Source organism: Ceratotherium simum, chromosome 7 (assembly GCF_057802395.1).
Source record: "Ceratotherium simum simum isolate JZ-2026a chromosome 7, ASM5780239v1, whole genome shotgun sequence".
Lineage (NCBI taxonomy): Eukaryota > Metazoa > Chordata > Mammalia > Perissodactyla > Rhinocerotidae > Ceratotherium > Ceratotherium simum.
Window position 1 is genome coordinate 64,331,895 of NC_141906.1, and position 23,822 is coordinate 64,355,716.

The following is a 23,822-nucleotide window of genomic DNA, read 5'->3' on the forward strand; positions in this document are numbered from 1 at the left end:
GGGCCTTCTTGGCATCTATGGAGAAGGATGCAAAGGAACGTGCCAAGAGAAGAAGGGAAAACAAAGTCTTAGCAGATGGTAATTGTCAGTCTTCACTTTTCAATAGCTGGGATGATTTGCTAGAAAGAGCACATGAGTCTATATGCTGATGTTTGAAGAGATCAAGCTTCCCAGTCGGTGGGTTCATGATGGGCCTGAGGCAGTGGGACCCGGCCAGGTAGAAGCCATTCGTGGGTTGTTCTCTGTTCCTGCTGCAACAGACAGCAGGGGAGTAAGACATCCCCTCAGTCAGCCTCCACAGTCAAACATCTTTCTAAAGCATGTAGATGGATTTAGCATATCAGATTGAGCCGTACTAAACAATACAAGTAAGAAGGATGGGAGTGAGGTACCACTGGCTAGCCTGAGGGGTAGATAAAGAAGTGGAAAAGAAAAGTGCAACAGGAAAGCAAAGATTTGAGAAAAGGCAGGAGAAATAAAGGAAAAGAAAGAGATGGAGTTGTGTGTGTGGCACGGGACATAGGTGACAGAGAATGCTTTTAGCACTTGGTTTATTCTACCCAGTGGTGCGCTGCAGATCTGAATGATTCCGTATTTGCTGGAAAATTAGTTATTTGACCTTCTTTATGAGACATTGAATGTGGAGGCTTGGTCTTTGTGGCAAGCTTGGAGTGGTTCTGAGCCTTGAGGTAGAAACATTTACTTTTTCTGAGAAGCTACTTAGAACACTTGGAGGGAATTTGGAGAAAAAATACTTAAAGAAGCCGATCCTGAAATATCTGCAGAGAAACAAGTGACAGGTCCCCTTTGGATCGATGGAAGCTGTGACCTGTAGAGTTGGAAAATCAAGAAAGTAAAGTCTGAAAGAATTTTCTAGTGTGTGGGGAGAGCTCACCTGTATGACTTTTATTTTCATAGCCCTAAAAGAAAAGGGGAATGAAGCATTTGTCAGAGGTGACTATGAAATGGCCGTTCTGTGCTACAGTGAGGGTTTGGAAAAGCTGAAGGACATGAAGGTGCTGTACACCAACCGAGCCCAGGTCAGTGAGCCAAGAACGTGTCCATGGGGTTTTCTCAGGGAACAGTACCCAGTAAACTTGTGACATCAGAGAAAGATGAGACTAGACTGTACCAGAGGTGTGCTGGTAAATGTTTAACAACCGGCTCTGGTTAGGGTGTGGGGGAAGTTGATTCGTGTGGAGCACTCGCCAATTCCACCGTGGTCCAATTTGAAGCCACCAACTTGAAATCATTGAAAGAGGTCGTGGGAAGAGCTACACGTAATCAGTTCTCTCCATTGTATAAGCCAGCTCCAGCACATCACTGAGGGTAACCAGGCACTTTTCCATGTGTATAAGGGAGAAAACTAGTGGAATGAAGTGACCTATGAGACCTTGAAATTCTGCCACCCCTGGCTTTGTTCAGCCTCCTTTTTTGATGGGAGTCTAAACTCCTAAGGATTATTCTCCTGTTAATTTCTTACTCATTGTATCAAGATTCTGTGACTGGAGCAGACTGGATAGCTGGTGGGCCTAAAGCCAATTTCTCAGAAATTTTGAGTTTCTGAAATCTCTAATACCTCAATTTTACATCACAGACGAGCTTAGTTTCCTGGAATGCCAGGTAAAAACCCCCAGATGTTTACTATCTACTATTTAATGAAGGGGCAAGGTTGATAGTTCTCAGTTGAAACAAAAATGTCACCTCTGACCTTTTCTTTGAAAAGTACTTGGGTTTGTGTGTGGTAGAGCTCTCTGTTGCTCAGGCCTGAAAAATTGGCAGATTGGCGGACATGATTATCCGATGGTCAGGATATGTCAGCAGGACCTGTGTGAGACGAACTTGACGGCATGTCATTTACACGAGGGACAGGATGCAGCGGAGCCCTCATCAGCTCCAATTTCTGTAACTCAGGATTAAGAACATCCTTCTGTGGTATGTGGAGGAAGAGTGTTGAAAGCAGGAAATGGGACATTAGGAAGTCAAAAAGCCTGGGAAGTGACAGTGATTTAATGATAAATCCAAACACAGTGTAACCTCATTAGTTCAGCAGTTTGCATCAGTCAGACTGGAGGTGAGGTGTCATTTACCTGGCTCCAATTGTGTGAATTGGTAAATAAAATGGAGAGAGGTTGATTTAACAGTGTACATTTTATCACCCTAACAAGATTATAAACTTTTTGAGGGCAAAACCCACCATATACTTTCCCCTCCAATGCTTTATTTATAACAGATGTTCAATAAATCCTTGTTAAGTTACATAACACTGGAGGCACAGTAAGTCCAGTTAAGGGAATTAAGTTTCTGTTAACACTTCAAAAGACACATTTGAATGCAAACAATTAATATAATAATTAGAGTTTCTTTTTATTTATCACCAGATTTGTTCTCTAAAACATTTACCTACTGATTCTTCTTCAGTCTTGTTGCTCTGAAGTTATTTGAAAGCAATAAAATTGAATTGCTTTTAAAATGTTATGTAATTCAGACTTATGTCTAATTCAGACAGTCTATAATCTGATTCATCTAAATTAGTTACATTTTCACTGTGCTCAAGTTTAAGCAGCACTTGGATTAGTTCTAGAGAATCACATTAAGAATGTGAGTAAAAAATAAGTAAATGCAATGAAAAGCTTTGGGGAAGCGATTCCTTCCAGCTTTCCCAAAGAGAAATCTTATTCAGAGACAAATAAATGCAAAATGTGCTGCCTGGTGTTACGAATCATTTGAACCATTGACTATTTTTAAAATGCCTCCTCTGTTTGCATGCAGTGTTAGAAAACACTTAATAAGGACCCTGTGAATTGAGTGTTGCTGCTTGCTAGAGAGAAAATCTACCCTTTCATGGCTTTGTTTTCTCCTGGAGCTAATGTTATGATCAATAGCTTGCTGGTATAATTTAGATAAATCAGGAGTTTAATTGCCATTTGGGAAAGTAGTTCTTTTTAAAATGTGGAAAAGCAAAAGGGAATGAGGAAGTTATAGGGTGTTGAATCCAAGCCTTAAAAAAAACACACACATACAAAAGAAAAGAAAAAGTAAAAGGCTATATAGAGAAATTGTTAAACCCGTATCGACTTTTTCAGAGTCTGTGTGTATCCTGAATAACAATGTCATGGAATTGTGATTATGGCTGTCTAGAAGGATGCCAGTTTCTTCCTTACATCCTCTGACTTTCAAATGAAACACCAAACCCAGGAGGAAAGGATGGTGCTTTATAGAACAGACAGCTCAAAGAGTCGTCATCTTCAATTAGTACAGAACCCGAGTTAACGAAAGCACTGCATAGCAGCTTCCTTTCTATCGATGCAAAGAGCTGCATGGCAGAAATTCATTAGCTGGCTACTGCCTGTGCCCTCCTCACTTTGGTTGAATGCTTAGATTCCCCGTGAGCTATAATGCTGACCCCATAATTGGCTTGACCATGTAAATATCTCATCAGATTTATTGTTCAGAATGTCACAGTGCCCTGGGACAGTTTTGATCCTGGGCAAACCTACATGTAGTATTGACTCTATTATTGGTGAGTCATGGGACCCTGGGCAAGCCACTTCTCCTCCTGGTGCCTGGTTTTCCTTTCATACAATGGGGTGCTCATTGCTGCTTTTTAGGGAACTTTCCAAAAGGAGAGTGCTTAGAGTCTACTTACTGCAACTTGATAAGAAATTATTGACCACCCACTGTGTCTAATAATTCATACAGCGGGTATAGTAGCCATTGTGCTTGCTGCTAAACAGCCTTTCATTTGTTTATATGCCACTAGTTCTTTGAAAGTATAAATGAGCTAAATTCAGTTTAGTTTCAGTGGATCACAGAATTCTGAGTCAATTCTTGATTTTCAAGATTTTCCCCAATTCTAGGTGATCCCAAAAGAGTGCCCCAAGGCGTTTGGCACCGAGGGCTCTTGGTGATGATCTGACTCTTAAATGTCAGCCCATTTCCCATATCTCTTCCTTCTTGCTGCACTCGTGAGGAAAGAAGCAGGCTTTTTCTATCTTTTTTTTTGTAATAGCTTTATTGAGATATAATTGACATAACATATAGTTCACCCATTTAAAGTATACAATTCAGTGATTTTTAGTATATTCACAGAGTTGTGCAACCATCACCACAATCAATTTTAGGATATGTTCATTATCCCAAAAAGAAACCCCATACCTTTTAAGCAGTCACCCCCACAATTCTCCCATCCTCCCCCACCCCCAGCCCTAAGCAACCACTAATCTATTTTCTGTCTCTATGTATCTGCCTGTTCTGGACATTTCCTATAAATCATATAATATTTTTCCTTTTGTGTCTGGCTTCTTTCATTTAACATAACATTTTCAAGTTTCATCCATGCTGTAATGTGTATCAGTACTTCATTCCTTTTTATTGCCAAATAATATAACATTGTATGGATATACCACATTTTACTTATACATTCATCAGTTGATAGACATTTGTGTTGTTTCTCCATCTGAGTATCATGAATGATGCTGCTATGAACATTTGTGTACAAGTTTTTGTGTGGACATAAGTCAATCCTCTTGAGTGTATACCCAGGAGAGGCATTGCTGAATTATATGGTAACTCTATGTTTAACCTTTTGAAGAACTGCCAGACTGTCTTCCAAAGTGGCTGCATCATTTTATATTCCCACTAGCTGTGTACGAGGGTTCCGATTTTTCTACGTTCTGATAGAAACACTTGTAATTTTCTTTTCGAGTCCCTTTATCATTTGGTTTCCTTCTGGAACATTCACAGCAGGATAGACTCTAGAAGCTAGCTCTTCCTTTGTAGGTTCGTTTAGTGTACAGAGTATTTTCTTGGGCCCTCCAGATTCTTCTCTGCCCTGCTGTGTGCCCTGGGGGACTGACCTCTGTGGACTGGCCCCTGGACTTCCTAGCTTTCTAGCTTCCATCTGGGTTCAGCCAATGAGATCAGAAGGAAGGAGGAGGGTGAGATTGGGTATTTATTCTCCCAACTGCATCTCTACTAAAGGCCTCAGCTCCCGTTAGGCAGTGCTTTTAACAAAGCTGTCCTCTCCTGTTCTGTTCATTGCTCCTTCCCTGCACCTTCAGTTCTAGCATCGTGATGGCTGTCCACTGTTGCTCACCCTGGGGTTCCGTAATATTCCCACCGATTACCCTAAGCCCTGCCCTCACCTTGTATATTGTCCCTGTATTAAACTCTCCTCAGTTACCATCTGAGCCTGAGTGTGCCATCTGTTTCCTGCTGGGACCCTGACTGATACAGGTAGGGACTAGCTACTTCTCATCACCATTCTACTGTTCGACTGCTCTTTCTGTGTTAACTAAAGACTGCTTGCTGCAGAGCTGTGTGTGAACATCAGCTATTTGTGTCATTACAGGCTTATATAAAACTTGGAGACTACCAGAAGGCACTAGTGGATTGTGACTGGGCTCTGAAGGTGAGAAGATATTTCCTTTTCTATGTGATGGAGTTGGGCTTGCTTGCGCCACATGATGACTTAGTCCTGAAGTGAATAGAGGGAGTTGCCAGTGTATCACGGTGGGAAAGGGTATAGGCTCTGCAAGCAGAGCCTCAGTTTCCTCATCTGTAAAATGGGGTAGAATAGAATTGTTGTGAGGGTTATAATACACATAAAGTGCCTAGCTCACAGTAAGTACTCCCAAGAAGGTGCTGTTAACAGTGGTTTTTCAAGGTTTACATTGCAATGGCTTATCCTTTACTGTTGTGTTATCAGAGGCTTTGCTTCACATGATCCTGGTAATGCCTCCTTCTCTTTCTAGAGCCAACCATGGGAACTTGATTCTGCAATGTTGCCATTCCTCCTCATCAATTTGTGCTTTTTCCGTCCAGCTGTAATAATTTGGAATTGTATTATAACATCCCCTATTTGTAGTGGAATGATCAGAAGAAAGAATTTCTATTGTTCAGCCTAGATACTAGTCAGGCCTCAGGCAGATAGCATAATACTGTGCATGCTATTTCCTCTGAAACCTGCCAAAATAAATAATTAAAGGTAGTGAGAAGTAAGCACTGTTGGTGGACATATTAGAAGAGATTTTGTTTTGTTTTGTTTTGTTTTTTGTGAGGAAGATCAGCCCTGAGCTAACATCCATGCCAATCCTCCTCTTTTTTTTTTACTGAGGAAGACCAGCCCTGAGCTAACATCTATTGCCAGTCCTCCTCCTTTTTTTTCCCTTTTTGTCCCCAAAGCCCTGGTAGATAGTTGTATATCATAGTTGCACATCCTTCTAGTTGCTGTATTTGGGACGCCACCTCAGCATGGCCTGACAAACGGTGTGTCAGTGCGCGCCCGGGATCCGAACCCTTGCTGCCAGTAGCGGAGTGCGCGCACTTAACCGCTAAGCCACAGGGCCGGCCCCCAGAAGAGTTTTTAAAAGAGAAATGTCATGATCACTTCCTAGGCACATTATTTCAGATGACTAAATATTTCAATAACCCTTAATCCACATTCCCCTAAATTATTCTTCACAGAGGGCTTTAACTAAATAAATAACCAAAACCAGTGCTTCCCAGACTTCCTTGCTGAAGTGCTGCTAACGGAACGCACATGAGCCCCTGGAGGATCTAGAAGCAGAGAGCATGAAATTTCTTTGTAGACATGTGTTTTATCTTAAAAATTCTTGCGAATTTTGCATTGCACTCCATAAAATTTATCTGTTTGTTTTAATATAACTATATTATTTTAAATAACTTATAATCAACTAAAATTGACATGCCAGGAGAACGTGCCAGGTTTGTCGTATGGCTTAGATCCCCCAATACAGCACACCTACCCCAGCTGAATGAGCATGGCCCCAAACAAGAGCACATTTGACAGCAACATATGGGCCATACCTATTTCCTTATTTTTTTACTGAGAGGGTAAGCAACGGATGAATTAGAAACTCACCTTTACTAATAATGGTTTATGAAACACTAGGGATCCTCCAAACTGACATCTGGAGAGCTTGATTTCTTTATCGCTTGGAAGTTACCGTGTGTAGCAAGCCTTGTCCCATTGCATCGTTACAGTCTTTAAGTTATAAGAACTGCCGAAAGCTGACAACATGAGGTTCTTCACAGCTCCAGCACAGATCCGCTGCCCTGCTTTGTCACCTTATTTGATCATGATTTCTTTTTCTGCCATCATTCTGTAAGAGAAGAGAGAGCAAGGGTGTTTTCCCCGGTTGTTTCAGCGATAACAGCAAAAGCTCCCATTTGCTGCGTACTGGCCACCAGCTGTCTCATTTGCGCCTCACAACATTTATTCTGTTCTGTTTGATACCACTCTTATCCTTATTTTTCTAACAGGGAAACCGAGCCTCAGAGATTAATTAAGTAACCTGTGCAGGATCACACAGCTAATGTTGGTCTAACCATAAGCCAGTGCTCTGAACCAGCTGCTATAAACGGCATCTTCACTGAAACCTTAAACCCCATAATCCATGGGTGTGATCTCATTCCTTTCTGGGGAAGAAACAAGATCTCCTTGAGGGGCTTCCAGGAGTATCTTTTCTGGTCTGAAAAGGGCCAATGAGGTCACCGCACCATCATGCTGGTTCAGGATTATACACTGGCCTGTTCCCAAATGTTAGTTGAAGCACAATGTAATTAACAGTGAAACCGAGGCAAAGCAGGGCTGACATTAAAAAACGCTGACACTCAGCAGCCACTCTTGTTAAATGCCCAGCAAGGCTCCCAGTTGAAGAGGTTTGGGTAAACACTTGGAAGGATGGGGAAAAAAATGTGTAAGGAGTTCTAAAAGCTAACAATGATTGGCTCTATGTCAAAGCCGTGAATTAAAAGAAAAAGTTTCCCTCTCTTTAAAAGTAATATCTCCATAGTGAATGTCAGTGGCACTCCATTATTAATAGTATTAGTACTTTCATGCCAATTTAATATTTTTTGACACTCTTGAATTGGTAGAGACAAGCCCATGTGATGACATTTCAAGACTGATGTTCCTTGTCAGGGAAGATAAGGCAGCGAAGCTGGTTTAATCAGGATCAGAATCACTTCTTTCTTGGCAGAACACTTCCTGCACAATAAAATACATCTTCCTCTGAAGGCAGCGTTCCTTTTAAGGGGATCTGGGGTTCACCCAAGAAAATCCTGGTGAGGGTTGACACATGATCACAGGAGAAAGGGCCTGTTAGTGAGAAAATCCATTAACAGCCCTTTGCACCCGGGTCTCAGTGAGGTACAGTCACAATACAGCCCCTTCACAGTGACACACAGGAGGCATGGACGAGGCTCAGGGCTTGGGGCTTATTCTGTCCCCCTGTTGTAACCCTGATGCCCTGCCGGCGCGGGTTCTGTGAATGTTTGGCTTTCATGAGCTGCGGTGCTGGAGTTTCCTTTCCCTTTGACCATTCCATTCATGCTTCCTTAGTTTCATCGTTCGTGAAGTCTCCCGGGGTCACTCCTCCACTCCCTGCCTTTCTTCTGTCTGCAGTTTCCCCCTCAAAGCTCACATCGCCTCTCACGGGCTCGACTCTCATCTCTGCAAATGGCTCTCAGACCTGCTTCCCCAGTCTCCACCTCCCGGGCCCCAGGGCTGCGTTTCAGCTCCCTCCTGCAGGTTTCCATTTGATTGTCTTGGCATCGTCTGAAACGCAGCATGTCTGGAAAGAAACTCTTCATCTTCACACTCAACCTTCCCCACGACCTGCCCTGCTTTACGTCCTTCTGTTAATGGCACACGATGTCTTCCAGGCGTGGAAACCCCAAACTTGCGACTTGACCTTCTCCTTCAGCCTTATCATTTATGGTTAGTTGACGCTGGTCCGTTCTTTCTTTGACGTAGCTCTGGCATCTGCACTGTCCTCTCTCTCCCACTGTCACCAGGACCTCAGGTGTTAGCCCCTCATTCTAAGTGATTGTTTGGTCTCCTCACTTCTCACCCTGCCTTTCTCTCCTCTAGTCAGTTCTGCGCGCCACCTCCAGACAACTTTCCTACACACTGCCATTGATCACTCACCTCTTCCAGCCTGGCATTCAAGGCCTCCATGTGGAGTCACTGTCCAGCTCACCCCTTCCAGCCTGATCTTCCCTCTGCCCAGCACCTGCCCCTTGTACTGGACTGTCCACTGAAGTACCTTGTGCGCTCCCACCTCTGGGCCTGGTCAGCCCACTCTCCCTTCATCCTCCTCTCTTCACCTGTCCGTGTCATTCAAGATCCAGCTCAAATCCCTCCTCCTTTGAGTGCCCTTTCTTAGACGACATCACTTTACAGTGGATTTCCTTCTGCTGAACTGCAATAGCACTTTCTGAGGGAGATTTGGTATAATATATAAGCCTTTGGGCACTGGCCAAATGGCCAGGCTTTAAATCCCATTCTTCCACGTAGTGTCTGTGTGACCTTGAACATTTCCAACCCCTCGTCTTCTCATCTGTCAAAAGGGGGTAATAATTGTATCTACTTCACAGAATTGTTATCAGGCTTACATGCGATAATTCACATGAACCAGCAAGCTCAGTGCCTGGCACATGGTAAGGACTGAACAACAATGCACTCTTATTATTATTATTATGCTGTTCACTCAACAGCAAATCAGGAAATGACTTTCATGAAAATGCATCTATGAAGGCCTCTCTGAAGATGACAATTATTGTTACCTCTTCTATTATTATTTAGCTTTTCTTTACATTTTCTCTTTTGCCCTGAGATGCACTGCTGTGTAGCTGCAGCAATAGCAGCTAGTACTGTGTTACCTGGCGCTGCACTGCCTTCCGTGCAGTTCCTCCTCACAGCAACCTGAGAGACACTGGTATTATCTTCACTTTCTGGGTGAGGAAAATGAGCATCAGAAAAGCTAGTGGCCTGGCCAGTGTCCCACTTGTGGTGAGAGGCAGATCGAGGATTCACCCAGGACTCTTTAGACTCCTGAGCTTGCCCACTAAACCTCTTTAAATCTTAACCCCCTGAAGGGCATCAAGACCAGCATGATGCCTGGCACATAAAAGGGTTCATTAACTAACTGGATGCTTTAAATTTTAGTCTGTCTCTGTGTCAAATCATTCCCTCTGGAGTTACAATAATTAGGGGCAGGACCCCTGAGCAAATGGTATAGTCTCAGTCATAAATTTCAATCCTGCCATTTGAAGGCAGCATCCCTCCTGATCTTAAGTGATAAGAATATCAGTTTCCAGCATACATGTTGTGGTTTATTTCAGGGGAGAAACTTCTCGGGCCCACTAAGATGTAATAGTAACCTTAGCTGTTTACCCGGAGTAAATTTTCCTCTCTTCTAATAAACCACTGGTTCTCAAACTGGGCTGCACATTTACATCACCTGGAGAGCTTGACAAGTTCCTGATGCCTGAGCCCTACCCCAGAGTATAATGTAATTGGTGTGAGGTTCAGCCTGGCCATCAGGAATTGTACAAGCAGCCCGGGTGATTTTAAAGTTCCGCCAAGGTCAGGAGCTCTTCTAAACTAAGGGTTTCTGGTTTGTTTCCTGATTGAGTCTCATTAAATGGAAATGAAAACTGTCAAGTATCATTAATTAATTTGATAGAAAAGTTACTTGTGCATCCACGCTCCTTGAAGGCATGAATTAGTTTGGTCACAGATGCACAGAAAAGTTTTAATTGTTAACTCTGGTAGCAGTCCTGAGGACCAAAGCTCTGCCTTAACTCTGTTAGCCAGGCAGTTAGAGGAGTGGCTAATGACTTCAAATCTCATGAAATATCTGATCAGTCATTCTCTTTTATGCAGTGTGATGAAAAATGCACAAAAGCATATTTCCACATGGGAAAAGCCCACCTGGCCCTAAAGAACTACGGTGTGGTAAGTTCTTAGAGGAATGTAAGTGGCATGTTTGATCACAGAGTGATGCTTCGGACTGTCTCAGAGGATAACCATGTTCCTCCATGTTGATTAGATATTAATTAACCCTTTAGCATTTTCCAATGTAAATTCTTCATTTCTTGGAGTTGGGAAGGATGTTGAATGTCATTGAGCCAAACTCCACCTGCTGTACGAATCCCTTCTGCGATATCTTCTACCAGTGTTTGTTCATCTCTGGAGAGAAGAGATAAGCAAAAAAATGAAAACAAAATTCACTTGTAATTTTATCACCCAAAAGTAATCATGTAGATCTATATACATACTAAGTTATTATATATTGTTAATAGCCATTTCATTGAGATATAATTCACATACTAAACAGTTCACTTATGGAAAGTATACAGTTCAGTGGTCTTTAGTATATTCAGAGTTGCACAACCATCATCACAGTCAATTTTAGAAGATTTTTGTCACCTCCCCAAAAAACCCTATACCCATTAGCAGTCACTCTCCTTCCCTCCACTGCCTCCTCAATGCCAGGCAAACACTAATCTACTTCTGTCTCTATACATTTGCCTATTCTAGACTTTTCATATAAATAGAATTATACAATATGTAGTCTTTTGTGACTGGCTTCTTTAACTTAGCATAATGTTTACAAGATTCATCCATGTTGTAATATGTATTGTACTTCATTCCTTTTATTGCTGAATAATATTCCATTGTATGGATATACCATGCTTTATTTATCCCAGTGCAATAAGTTGATGAACATTTGGGCTGTTTCCACTTTTGGCTGTTTTGAACATTCATGTACAAGTTTTTGTATGGACCTATGTTTACAGTCCTCTTGAGTATATACCTAGGAGTGGAACTGCTGGGACAAATGGTAGCTCTATGTTTAACCTGTGGAGGAACTGCCAGACTGTTTTCCAAAGTGGCTGTACCACTTTACATTCCCACCAGCTATATATCCAATTTCTCCATATCCTGGAAATACTTGCTATTGTCTGTCTTTTTGATTATAGCCATCCTAGTAGGTGGGAAGTGGTATATGATTGTTGTTTTGATTTGATTTCCCTGATGGCTAATGATGAGCATCTTTTTATGTGTTTATTGGCCATTTGTATATCTTTTTTGGAGAAATGTCTCTTTAGATTCTTTGCCCATTTTTTTATTAGGTTGTCTTTTTATATTGAGTAAGAGTACTTTATATATTCTGGGTACAAGTCCCTCATCAGATCAGTGATTTGCAAATTTTTCTCCCACTCTCCATGTTGTCTTTTCACTTTCTTGATGATATTCTTTATAGCACAAAAAAAATTTCTTTTTAAGTCAAGAAACTCTTTTTTGTTTTTTTGTGAGGGAGATTGGCCCTGTGCTAACATGTGTTGCCAATCTTCCTCTTTTTTTTTTTCTCCCCAGAGCCCCAGTTCATAGTTGTGTATCATAGTTGTAGAGTTGTAGCTCTTCTATATGGGACTCCACCATAGCATGGCTTGATGAGTGGTATAGCACAAAAAGTTTTAATTTTGATGAAGTCTGAATTATGTATTTTTTCTTTGGTTGCTTATGTTCTTAGTGTCATATCTAAGAAACCATTGCCTAATCTAATATTGACCTTTTCTTCTAAGAGTTTTATGGCTTTAGCTCTTACATTTAGATCTCTGATCCACTTTGAGTTAATTTTTGTATATGGTGTGAGGAAGGGATCCAACTTCATTCTTTTGCATATGGTATCCAGTTGTCCCAGCACCATTTATTGAAAAGACTGTTCTATCTCCCATTGAATGATTTTGGCATTCTTGTCAAAAATCAGTTGATCATTAATGCATGAGTTTATTTCTGGACTCTCAATTTTATTCCATTGATCTATATGTCTATTCTTATGCATATACCACATTGTCTTGATTCCTATAGCTTTGTAGTAAATTTTGAAATTGGGAAGCATGAGTCTTCCAACTTGGCTGTGCCTTTTCAAGATTGTTTTAGCTAATCTGGGTCCCGTGAATTACCACACAAATTTTAGGATCAGTTTGTCAATTTCTGCAAAGAAGCCAGATGGAATTTTGATGGGGATTGTATTGAATCTGTAGATTAATTTGGGGAGTATTATCATCTTAACAATATTGAGTCTTCTAATCCATGAACATGGGATGCCTTTCCATTTACAAGGTATTATATATTTAAAAGAAATTTCCTCCTATTATACATTTTTTGAAAATTCTTTTCTTTCTTGGATTTTAATTATAAAAGTAATACAAGCTTATTATAATAAGGTCGAGTAATAGAGAAGCGAAAAAGAAAATGTTAGTCTCCTCCTCTTCACCACATTCTATTCTCTCATTCATTCATTCAGTTAATTAATTCACTCAGCAAATATTTGTTACATGCTTTCTATGTTCCAGGCACTGTCCTAGGCAACAGGAATACATCAATGAACAAGACAAAATCCTTGATTTAATGGAACTCACATTCTTGGGCTAGGAGTGTCTACGAGACAGAAACCAAAAAAGTAGATGTATAGTATGTTGGGTGGTAATAGTGTTATTGAGAAAACTAAATCAGGAAGCAATGGAGGTGAGATTGGTTTTATATAGAGTGGTCAGAGAAGGCTTCTCTGAAGGAAGGGAGGGAGGTAAGTGAGCAAGCCATGTGGATATGTAATGGAAGAGTAGTCCAGTTAGAGGGATAGCTAGACTGTAGCAAGCAAGGAGGAGAGTGATAGGAAATGAGGTCAGGCAGGTGATGGGGGTGTGTGGGGGCTGATCCCCTAGGGCCTTATAAGCTTTTGGAAGGACGTTAGGTTTTACTTTGAGTGAGCTGGGAGCCACTGGAGGGTTATGAGGAAAGGAGTGAAATGATCTGACTCATGTTTTAAAGGATCACCCTGCTGTATCAACAATATATTTTGGTATGATAAGAGAAGAACAGAGAACCAATTAGAAGGCTATTGCAACATATTATCCAAGTGAGAGGTAATGATGGCTTGGACCAGGTTGGAGATGATGGAGGTGGTAAGAAGTGATGGGATTCTAGATATATACTGACAGTGAAGCCCACAAGAATTGCTGATAGATTGGATCTAGGGTTAAAAAGAAGTTGGATACAGGGTCACTGTCTTAGTCCTTTTGGGTTGCTATAACAAAATACCATAGACTGGGTGGCTTAGACAACAAACATTTATTCTCACCGTTCTAGAGACCAGAAAGTCCAAGATCAAGGCACCGGCAGATTCAGCGTCTGGTGAGGGCCCACTTCCTAGTTCATAGACAGCTGGAAGGTGTGAGAGCTCTCTGGGGTCTCTTTTATAAGGGCACTAATCCCATTCATGAGGTCCCCGCCCTCATGACCTAATCGCTTCCCAAAGGCCCCACCTCCAAATACCATCACATGGGGGGTTAGGTTTCAACATATGAATTTGGGGGGGGACACAAACACTCAGTCTACAGTGGTCACCATGTTTCATGTGTATACTTCTATCCTGTGACACTATTCTCTGTTTTAATGTGATGTTTTTTCTTCAGTTCATTTCTTAATCCTTCTAGAAGAGCCTTGAGCCTCCAAGATATCTCAGAAGTGTTTTTTCCTGAGCTTTTTCTCTCGGTGACTGGTTACACTCTGGGCAGCTCTTGATATCCCCAAGGACAATACTGCCCTTGACCCAGCATCATGCCCCATGAACTAGAATCTTTCTTTTTCCAGAAACTTTCTATCCTACAGTTTGCTCAATGAGAACCCCTCACTCTCAGGTTTTCTAGCTGACTTTTACATGGCCAGTGAATAGGCCCCTTCCTGGCTCTCTTTGCAGCCCTGTACATTTAAATTGGAAGTTCTCTTTTACTGTTCCCAAGGCTCTGTCAACAACGTCTCTAGCTTCATTTATTTCCTTACTCCCCATCAGCATATCTGACAGGTAGCCTCCTGTTCTTTCTCAGTGCAAATATCATATCTAAATTTTGCATTTACCTAATGATTATTCCTATCCTAGCCAGACATGATCCACAAGAATTTAGGACTGAATATTTTCCATCACAGGCTGTATCTGACAACACTATTTTTTAAAATGAATTTTGAAATAATACCTGTTACATCACAGAACCAGAGAAGCTTAAACAAAATGTCAAATTCTCACTGTGTTCCCCATGCCTACCTCCTACTCTGGGAGCAGGAGGAGACGGGGAGGAAATAATGAGGAAGGCAAGCCCTATGATACCCAGTGTCTTTCTTATAATCACCTTTACCCCCTAACCATTCTTCAAGGTCTTGTTTCTTTTTTCCAGTCTAGAGAGTGTTATCAGAAGATCTTAGAAATAAACCCCCAGCTGCAGACACAGGTGAAAGGTAAGAATGTTCCTGCTGGTATCCTTCCTTTGAATTCCACTTCCCCTTTGTGCTCTGGCCTTAGAGTGCCTTCCATACCTTCTCTGCACTTGGCCACAAAGCACAGCCTTGCTTTCCTACACAGTCAAATCCTCCATGTTAACAGGCTGCCCTGCCCCTCTTCCCTCTGTTCTCTCACTCAAATCTTTGCCTTCCTCATTTTGTACACCATCCTCCCTCAGAGCCTTGTAGACAGTGAATAATGTTGTCCTCGAATCTCCAAGATGGTTTAAGATTCTGGGTATAGACTGTACGCTGTTGCTAAAATTTTCCTTGCCAAAGACGAGTTTGAATTATTTTAATGCTTTATACCTCTCAACGTCCCATCCTCAAAAAAGGTTGCTCCATGTGGATAGTGTTGATTGTTAGGATTTTGTTTTGTTTTCCTTCTTGTTTTGCTAGATTACCTGAATCAAGTAGATCTTCGGGAGAAAGCAGACCTTCAAGAGAAGGAAGCCCATGAGTTGCTGGATTCAGGAAAGAACACAGCTGTGACGACCAAGAATCTCCTGGAGACTCTTTCCAAGCCTGATCAGATTCCCTTGTTCTATGCAGGGGGGATTGAAATCCTGATGGAAATGATGAAGGATTGTAAGCTAGAGATGTGTGTGATCTCATGAATATTGTCGGTGTAAAGAGACAGAGTTTAGAGGTCTGCCCTGTGAGGCAAAGAATCCCTTTCTCCCTTCCTTGCGCAAATATTGATGGAAGATCTACTATAATGTAGGTGCTAAAGGGGATGCATAAGAAATATACCCCACCCCAGCTCCATCCTCTCTTCAGAGCATGCATACGCTCAACATACATGTAATAAATGCCACACATACAATACAACACAAAACACGTGTAGCACGCACTCATTCCATATATACTTACATCACACACACAGCATGCACTCACATCATATCTACTTATATCAGATATACCACACACACACACACACACACACCACGCACACATAGCACATACTCATACCATATCTACTTATATCACATATACACACACCACACACATTCACCCCTCACCTGTGCTCCACACATACCCCATAACACCCCAAACACCCTGTCCCACCCCCGCAGGTCTCCCCCCAACCATAGAGGAATGGAAGATAGAATTTTGTGGGATAAACTGTAAGGTTCACCTCAGTTACACTTAATGGCTGCTTAGGACGTGTAAGTAGTTTCAGAGCAAACATCAACTCTCCTCCTGCTAATGAGAGCCATACTGTTCTCCTTTATCGGTTCTTGTAAACATTGACACCAGGGCTTACACTGTTTTTGTTACTCAGTGACAGAACGTTGTTTGTACAAATAGATGGAGTGCTTAACTTCCCTTTAGTGTACAATGGAGGATGCTCAAATATCCCCTTTGGATGTTTCTTGGAGATTATAGGTTCCTCTGTAGAGCCTGGAAACAGCTTTGAAATAAATGTTTAAGAACAGATGGATATGCTAGTTCTTCCCGGAGGTTAAGTAGCTCCTGGAGACTCTCTAAAGATTATACAATGATGAGTTGTCAGAAGACTCCATGTGGCCACCTGGGATCAGCTCTCCTCCTCCAAACAGAATGTCCCTCTCACTGTGGCACCAGGTGGCTGATGACAGCTGTAGGTTTCAGAATGTAAAGGTATTTGTTTCTGCCCAACCTGTTAATGTGGTGACCTTGACATTCCACGTTAGGTTTCTCATTGTCAGCTGCTCTGTTACAGCTGGACATCAGCTGGACAGTTCAGGAGTCTGACGTGGTTTTCTCTGAATTTGTTTCAGGCACGGAACGAACTTTATTCAGAATGCACAATGGATTCAGTATCATCAGTGAGAATGAGGTCATAAGAAGGTAGGAATGTTTGTAAAGACAGCCCAGCGTCAAAGCCAGGAAAGAACCATTTCTCATGAAATCAGATACCAGACGCACAGGCAGCGACTTCACTGGATGGTACCACCTTCAGTCAATCTTGGTGGTAGAGCCACTACATGAACACCCTTTGAGCCTTGAGCCTTGGGTAGTTTGAGTTATGCCCCAGTTAACAGCTTCAGGGAGAGAAAAGCTCAGCAAAACTTCCCAGCGTTCCTCCAAGCACTTCCAAGTCAGAGAAATGACCATTCTTGCCGGTTTCCCACCAGTTTTTGCAGGAGTGCTATTTGCTCTTTTCTTCTTTTGGAATATGCTGATCGTATCAGGAAATGAGATCAGCTGCGTCCTGGCTGATCCCATTTATAATTTCATTGGAAGAAAAACCCATATGTTGGAAGGTGGTTTGCTAAATTTATTTTTATTTTATTTTGTATTTTAGTTGTTCTGGTGCAGTGCCTGAGGCTTAGGACACTGATGTGGGGAAGGAGTCACCAGCTCATGTTTGCATATGGGGGGAGGCCCATGAATTCTAAGCGGTCTGCTGGCCCACCACAGTTCACTGGTCCTGGTGCAGCCATTGCCCATGGCCCCTGGCTCACTGCCCTCCCTCTGTGCAGCCCCGACTTCCTCGGCCTGCATCCTTGTCCTGGAGCTCTCCGTTCAGGGCTTAGCAGTCCCTTGGTCCAGGTGACCTGCAGCTCTGGATTATTAAATTACTTTCTTAAACCCACATTTGAGGAATCTGCCGGTGAAACAAACCAACTGAAAAGAGGATCAAGACTGATTTCCGGTTTAACATTGCTCTCCCTTGTCCGTTCTAGGTGCTTTTCCACAGAAGGAAAAGATGCAGTGGAAGAGACAGTCTGTGTGTCTGTTCTCAGGCTCTGGCAGGCAGTGTGCAGTGGGAACGGTAAGCCTGAGTCATCACTGTTAATCATCGCTAATGCGCTGTCAATGCAGGAGCTACCCAGTCGGGCAGGGTGGTTGCCCACTCAGGCCAGGCCCAGGGGGTTAATGTCTAGACCTTTCCCTCGAAGAAGCATATGGATCAGAGGCAAGACCTGCACTGCAGTCATGTCTCCGGCCCCTCACAGCCGCCTCCACTGTGGCCAGGGTCACGGTCAGCAGAATGAGTGGTCTCGTCACCTGGGCACTCGCCCTGCTCTGTGCAGACTCACGACCCCTGCTCGTGTGTTGGCAGTGGGGTGGACAGAGTCTTCCTTTCCTGTCTGCCTGTAAGTATTGTTCCTTTCTGCTGACCGCAGTACCCATTTCAGCATCACGAGATTTACGACCATCCCTGCTGGCATCCTGTGACACTGATTAGTGTAACACTGGGACAGTAAAATGCTGTAAGGACTTTATTTACCTTATTAACTCTTACCTTTTCACATATTAGCATCTTCTGGGGTTCGTTAAATTTTTATCTGATCTTTCTTATCACTTTTGTGACTCAATGTGACTCAATTTTTATTTACTCAGTGTAAATAAAAATTTTAAGTATTCCCCTCATTTAAAAAAATTGTGTTTTGATAGGAAAAGGTCCAACCTTGGACACAAAATAATGAAAATGAGAATAATAATAGCTGTGTCTCCTTTCCGCAGGGCTCCTGTGGGGAGCCAGTGTTAGAGCTTGTGAATGCAGTTTGTAAACTATAAAATGCTGACTATGAGATAATATAATTTTTTTCTTGATTTAGTAGAGTGAAGGAATCACCTTAAGTTCTAGAAAACTAGAGAATCAGGGGGCCTCTTTCCTGAGGAGAATTATGCTCAGACTGATATTATCAAGGTGCCCTGCTACTCTGTAGGATGCTACACCAGCTCAGGGCAGTGTTTTGGCAAATCCCACTCCAGGAGGGTAAGGGAAGCAGGTCCTGGCGCATGGGACATAGCCCTTCCTCTGCAGCCGACTTTCCCAGCCTGTATCCTGCTTTGGTTTCTGTGAACCTTGGGGTCACATTTTTCTTTGACATCTGAAAAAATATTGTCAGACACAGCCTGTGATGTAAGTGCTCTATCTCAGATCAATGAAATCTTGGTACATCCAACTCAATAAATATGAAGCAGTTTTTAAAATGGACAAGGGAATGCTTAAAAGTAAGGACATGGAGCTATGTCTGTGATGTATTGTGGAGTGGGCAAGAGAAGCCAGGTACAGATGGGAGGTATCATATTTTTAATAAAAAATGTTTAACAATGAATTGTTCATAAAGGGGTGAATAATAGCTCCTTTAGGAAATCGGCTTACCTGGAGGGGGTCTGAGAGAAGGAGAAGTTTCATTTTCAGCTTTTTATTCCTTCTGTGTTATTTGAATTGTTTACAATGAACTACTTTTCCAGTATAAGAAAAAATATATAAACTAAACCAACTCCGCTCTGTTTCATGGCTTAGCTGCACACTCCGGCCTGTGTCTATGCATGCTCTCAAACAAATTCGCATACCTTGTTAGAAAATGAACCAGGAGGAAGGGGGGGATGCAGTGCCACCACCACGGAAATAGCTTACGGTCTAGGAAGGGGACATGCTTAATACTGAATGTTCTCATGTGATGTTCTCGTTTTCTAGAAAGAGCTCAAGTGGTTGCTCTGGCCATTATATGAAAATTGGTGGTCTAAAGATATTCCACAATTAAGCTGATCTCTTTCCATTTCCTCAGATTTCCAGATACTGCACATCAGTAAGCCTTTAACAAGAATAGTGATACTAGCTAGTGTGTGTGCCAGGCCCTGTTCTAAGCACGATCGTGTGTTAACTCATTTAATCCTCATAACAGCTCGGTTAGGTTGGTCGCCTACCTCGCTTCACGGACGAGGAAGCTGAGGAGCTCAGGGGTTAATAACTTGGCTTAGGTTGTCCACCTGGTCACTCAGACCCAGCAGTCTGCTTCTAGAGCCCCTGCTCTTGTGTTTCAATATCCCGCCTCTCAAACGACTGGAGAGTTGGGTTTCCCGTTGGTATGGTGGGAAACAGACCTGGTTTAATTGCTGTCGCGTCGTGCACCAGGCAGACAATCCCCGTGTTTTGCAGAGGAAAACCAGCGCCTGCTCGTGGTGCACCCCGACATGGGCAGGCTGCTGCCCTCCCTCTTGGCCTCCAGGGTCCTGACCGTCCGGCAGCAGAGCCTGGCCCTGCTGCTGCAGCTCGCCCAGACGGAGAACGGACGGAGCCTGATCCTCAGCCACCTCGACCTGACGCGGTAAGGCTCTGCTGGCGGCGTCTTCCCTGAGGCATCGCAGATTATCGCCTGCCGAGTCCAGACTTACCTGTCTCCCTTCTCACATCTCTGACGTGAGAGGTGCCATCAGACTTTATTAAGGATCAAAAATAAAAAGAGCCTTTGAAAGGGTCCTGCTCTCATGAGGACCTCCAGGACAAACTCCTGGCTGAACTTTGAGCCGTGGACAGTTTCACTTCTCCTGACTTTGTTTCCACCACACAGATATGCAGGTAGTGTAAATGGCAGCCCTTCCAAAACGAGATTTGGAACCCAGCCTTAAAACAGGTCATTTGCTTCTGCCCTTTTAGCCTCAGTTCTGGCTCTCCCCTCTTCCTGTTCTTGCTTGTCTTTGTTCATTCCTGTTTGAGGTCATACTATCTGATTTTGCATATCCTTAAACCCTTTCTGGAGCAAGATAAATAAAATATGTCTTGAATACTGTTGCAGGTAGATCTTCTAAGGCTTAAGGCAATGGGAATAGAATGCGCCTCTCTCCTAAGCAGACTTTATTAAAAAGTTACCAAACCACAGTAATTCCACCCAGTGCTTTTCAGTCTAAAGATTATTGGTTTGAACATGCGAAATTACCATTTTTTATATCAAAAAGGTTGCATGTTGGCGATTTCATGTAGTTCAATCTAATAGAAATAGTAGCAATGATTATAACTTGCCTTATAAATGCATCATACATAATCTGAAAACAGAAGTTGGCTTCCAACTCTTTGCACTATTGTCTCATTTTATCTCTTCTTAGCCGGGGAGGTAGGCAGGACAGGTGTTATTACCCCATTTCACAGATGGGCGGGAGAAACTGCAGCAAGTTACTGAGGGAATCTCAGCCAGCCATCTCCTAGGCCCTGAAGCCCAGCTCCTACTCTCTGTTTCTAGTCAGGAAAGCAGCCAAGTCTGAAACCCTGGCAGATCTTTCCTGGCCAAGCTGAGAGCTCTGGCACCTGTCCCATGGAGGGGAGGAAGTGCGCCGTGTGCCAAGGACAGGGTAGTTATTAAACCTTGGCTGTGGCTGTCCCCCTACTCTCAGCCTGGTCACAGCCCCTGTGACGCACAGGAAAGGCCTTGGCAACCCTGAAGCTCAGCCCACACAGGTGGATGGATTGTAGGCAGGCTGAAATTCTCAAAAGCCCATTTCACATTTCACCTGACTCTTCAGTCATTTCCTCAATACCTTTATCATTCTGTTTTTTCATTTAGTTTTAGTCTCTTTGAGTAAATGTAGCTATCATTATCATAAGCTTTTCCCCCCAAGCTATCTTTGAATTGCTTGGGTTTCAATTTGAATTTTTTCCAGTGCCTTGGAGAGTGGCATTTATGATCATCTTGTGTGGTCCTGCCCACTCTCTTTAGACAGTCAAAGGAATCTCAGCTACTAACTTTATGCCCACTCTTCTCGTTAGTGTCTCATTAAACCGGAAAGAGATGGAATGTGTTTTCTGAAATGAAATGAGATGGTTTGAGGCAGAACAGGGCTGCACACAGGTCCCATGACCCTCACAGAGAGGCACACATCACGTTCCTCCCAAAATACTCTTCCCCATATGAGAAGTTAAAGGGACTAATATACATTGACAGGAACCAAGTGAGGACCAGTATCGCTTTGTGGAAAGTGCCAGGTTTTTAGATTCAAGCAGTCATTAGCCCAAATCCTCTGCCTGTCTCTTTCTGCTTATATGACCCAGGAACGTTACTTAGCCTTGATGAGCCTGGTGTCTCATCTGTATCACAGACTTAGGATGAAGCTTAAGAGAGGTGATACATGAATACCAGTTAAAATTTTTTTCTGCTGCATTTTACAGAATACTTGACCAAGAGAAACTGGTCTTGTTCTCACATAACAAAAAAGACTAAAGATGGCAACAGCTGGTTCAGTGGCTTAAAGATGTCAGGGTCAAGGTCTCTTTCCTTCTCTTGACCTTTCCCTCCAGGTCACGCCAGGCTACTGCAACTCTGAGCATGACATCCCTCTTTAAGACAGGTTAGCACCAGCCAGGTCTGTCCCTTTTATCAAGAGAAGCTGTTGCTTTTGTTTCTCTTTGGTCAGAATTGTGTCACATGCCACCCCTGGTGGGGAAAATGGTTCCAGCTTCTGTAGTGGAGTCAGGCAGGATAGAAGGGGGCTAGCCAGGGGCCTCTGGGGTTCGCCAGCACACAGCGTCTGCCACAGTAAAGAAAGCAGCTGGTTTCATTCCTGGCACGTGGTGTGGACTCAATAATAACTTTTATAATCATCTTCTCTCTTCAGAGTCTGTTGCTCAGGGTCCTAAACAGGGAAAAGTGCATTTATTGGTTGCACTAGACCATTTTCTGACCTGTGGTCCCTCTACGGGGACAGCTGCTTGTCAGCAGAGCAGAAAATCTGCCACCAAAAAGGGAGATGAGAGGGAGTAGTAAGGACACCCTGTCCTCTTAGGTATTATCCTCTCTAGTCCAGTTAGGATGTGCATTTTGTCACATGGAGAGGAAGCCAGTTGTTTATGTCTCTCAGAACATAAACCAAGATGAAATTAGACTGCCAGCTCCTCTTCTGTGCTCTTCGGGTTCATTAGCATTCATCTTCCAGACTGAAGAAAACAGATTTAAATTGGTGAAGGAAGAATCTGAACTAACTGTAAAATAAGTGATTTTGGGCAGCAAGAAGACTAGAACACACTTGTGAGGAAGCTGGGGAAGGTTGGAGTTACCTGGGACCTTAGAAACAAGCCAGTCCAACCCCACTCAGCATTGATGTTCCCTTTGGAGTATGCCAGTACCGCCTGTGCATGATACCCTCCAGGGAGATTCTAGTGTTTTCATTATATTTTTCTCCATTTGATTGTGATGGGCACTGTAACAGCTAATACACTGGGGGTCTTTCCCCAGCTAATGAAAGGACGAGGGTCTCATCTCCAAAGGCAGCCCATCCCCTTCTGGGACAGTTCTGGTGGATATAACACTATCTGCCTATACTGAACACAGACTGCCCACCCCATTCCATGCCTCCCTACATTGAGGCCTCGCTTCAGTCTATTAAAAGCCTACAGAATGCGTCAAATCTCCCACTTTCCAGTTCTTGAGGTATCTGAAGACTCATCTTTTCCAGGGTAAGCATCCTGATTTCTTCAACCATTCCTCAGGTGATTTGACTTCCAGACCCCTCCTAGGACAAGTGGCTAAATAAATCTAGTAACAGAGATGTGGGTGACTGGAGCCCATACTCCTAAGTCCCCAATCTGATGGGCTCTTTTCTGTCTTCATTTGTTACTGTCCTGTGGCCTTTGGTCCTGTTGATCACTCTACTCTTCGTGAAACTCCACAACTGTGGCTGTCAGGACATCATCCTTCCAGGCCCCCCTCCCACCTGCTTGGTTTCCTTTGCAAGCCCTCCTTATGCTATCACCCTTCCAAGTCAGAGACCCCAGGATCCTACCCTTGCCCTCTTCTCATCCGTGGCCCTAATTATCACATACAACTCTCTCTCTTGAGTGCTAGAAGAAACTATCCTTCTGCCCTTGGAGATCTCCATCTCAATGTCACAAGTATCATAAACTTAAAAAATCAAAAGTGATTCTTCAAATGAGACCTTCTACCTGAATTTCCTGTCT

At 43.0% G+C, this 23,822-nt stretch overlaps 1 protein-coding gene across 4 annotated transcripts in view; it reads left to right on the forward strand.

Annotated features, from left to right (window-relative positions):
• Positions 1-23,822, forward strand: part of TTC12 (tetratricopeptide repeat domain 12) — a 68,440-nt gene that overhangs the window by 32,664 nt on the left and 11,954 nt on the right. For 3 of the 4 annotated variants that reach the window (XM_087433703.1, XM_087433704.1, XM_087433702.1), the window contains exons 6-14: positions 1-78; positions 919-1,040; positions 5,354-5,413; positions 10,697-10,768; positions 15,052-15,112; positions 15,554-15,742; positions 16,918-16,987; positions 17,827-17,915; positions 20,037-20,205. In XM_087433703.1, the coding sequence (XP_087289829.1) occupies positions 1-78; positions 919-1,040; positions 5,354-5,413; positions 10,697-10,768; positions 15,052-15,112; positions 15,554-15,742; positions 16,918-16,987; positions 17,827-17,915; positions 20,037-20,205 (910 nt within the window). The remainder of the gene's footprint in view (positions 79-918; positions 1,041-5,353; positions 5,414-10,696; positions 10,769-15,051; positions 15,113-15,553; positions 15,743-16,917; positions 16,988-17,826; positions 17,916-20,036; positions 20,206-23,822) is intronic. The other variant, XM_087433705.1, reaches the window with a different exon arrangement.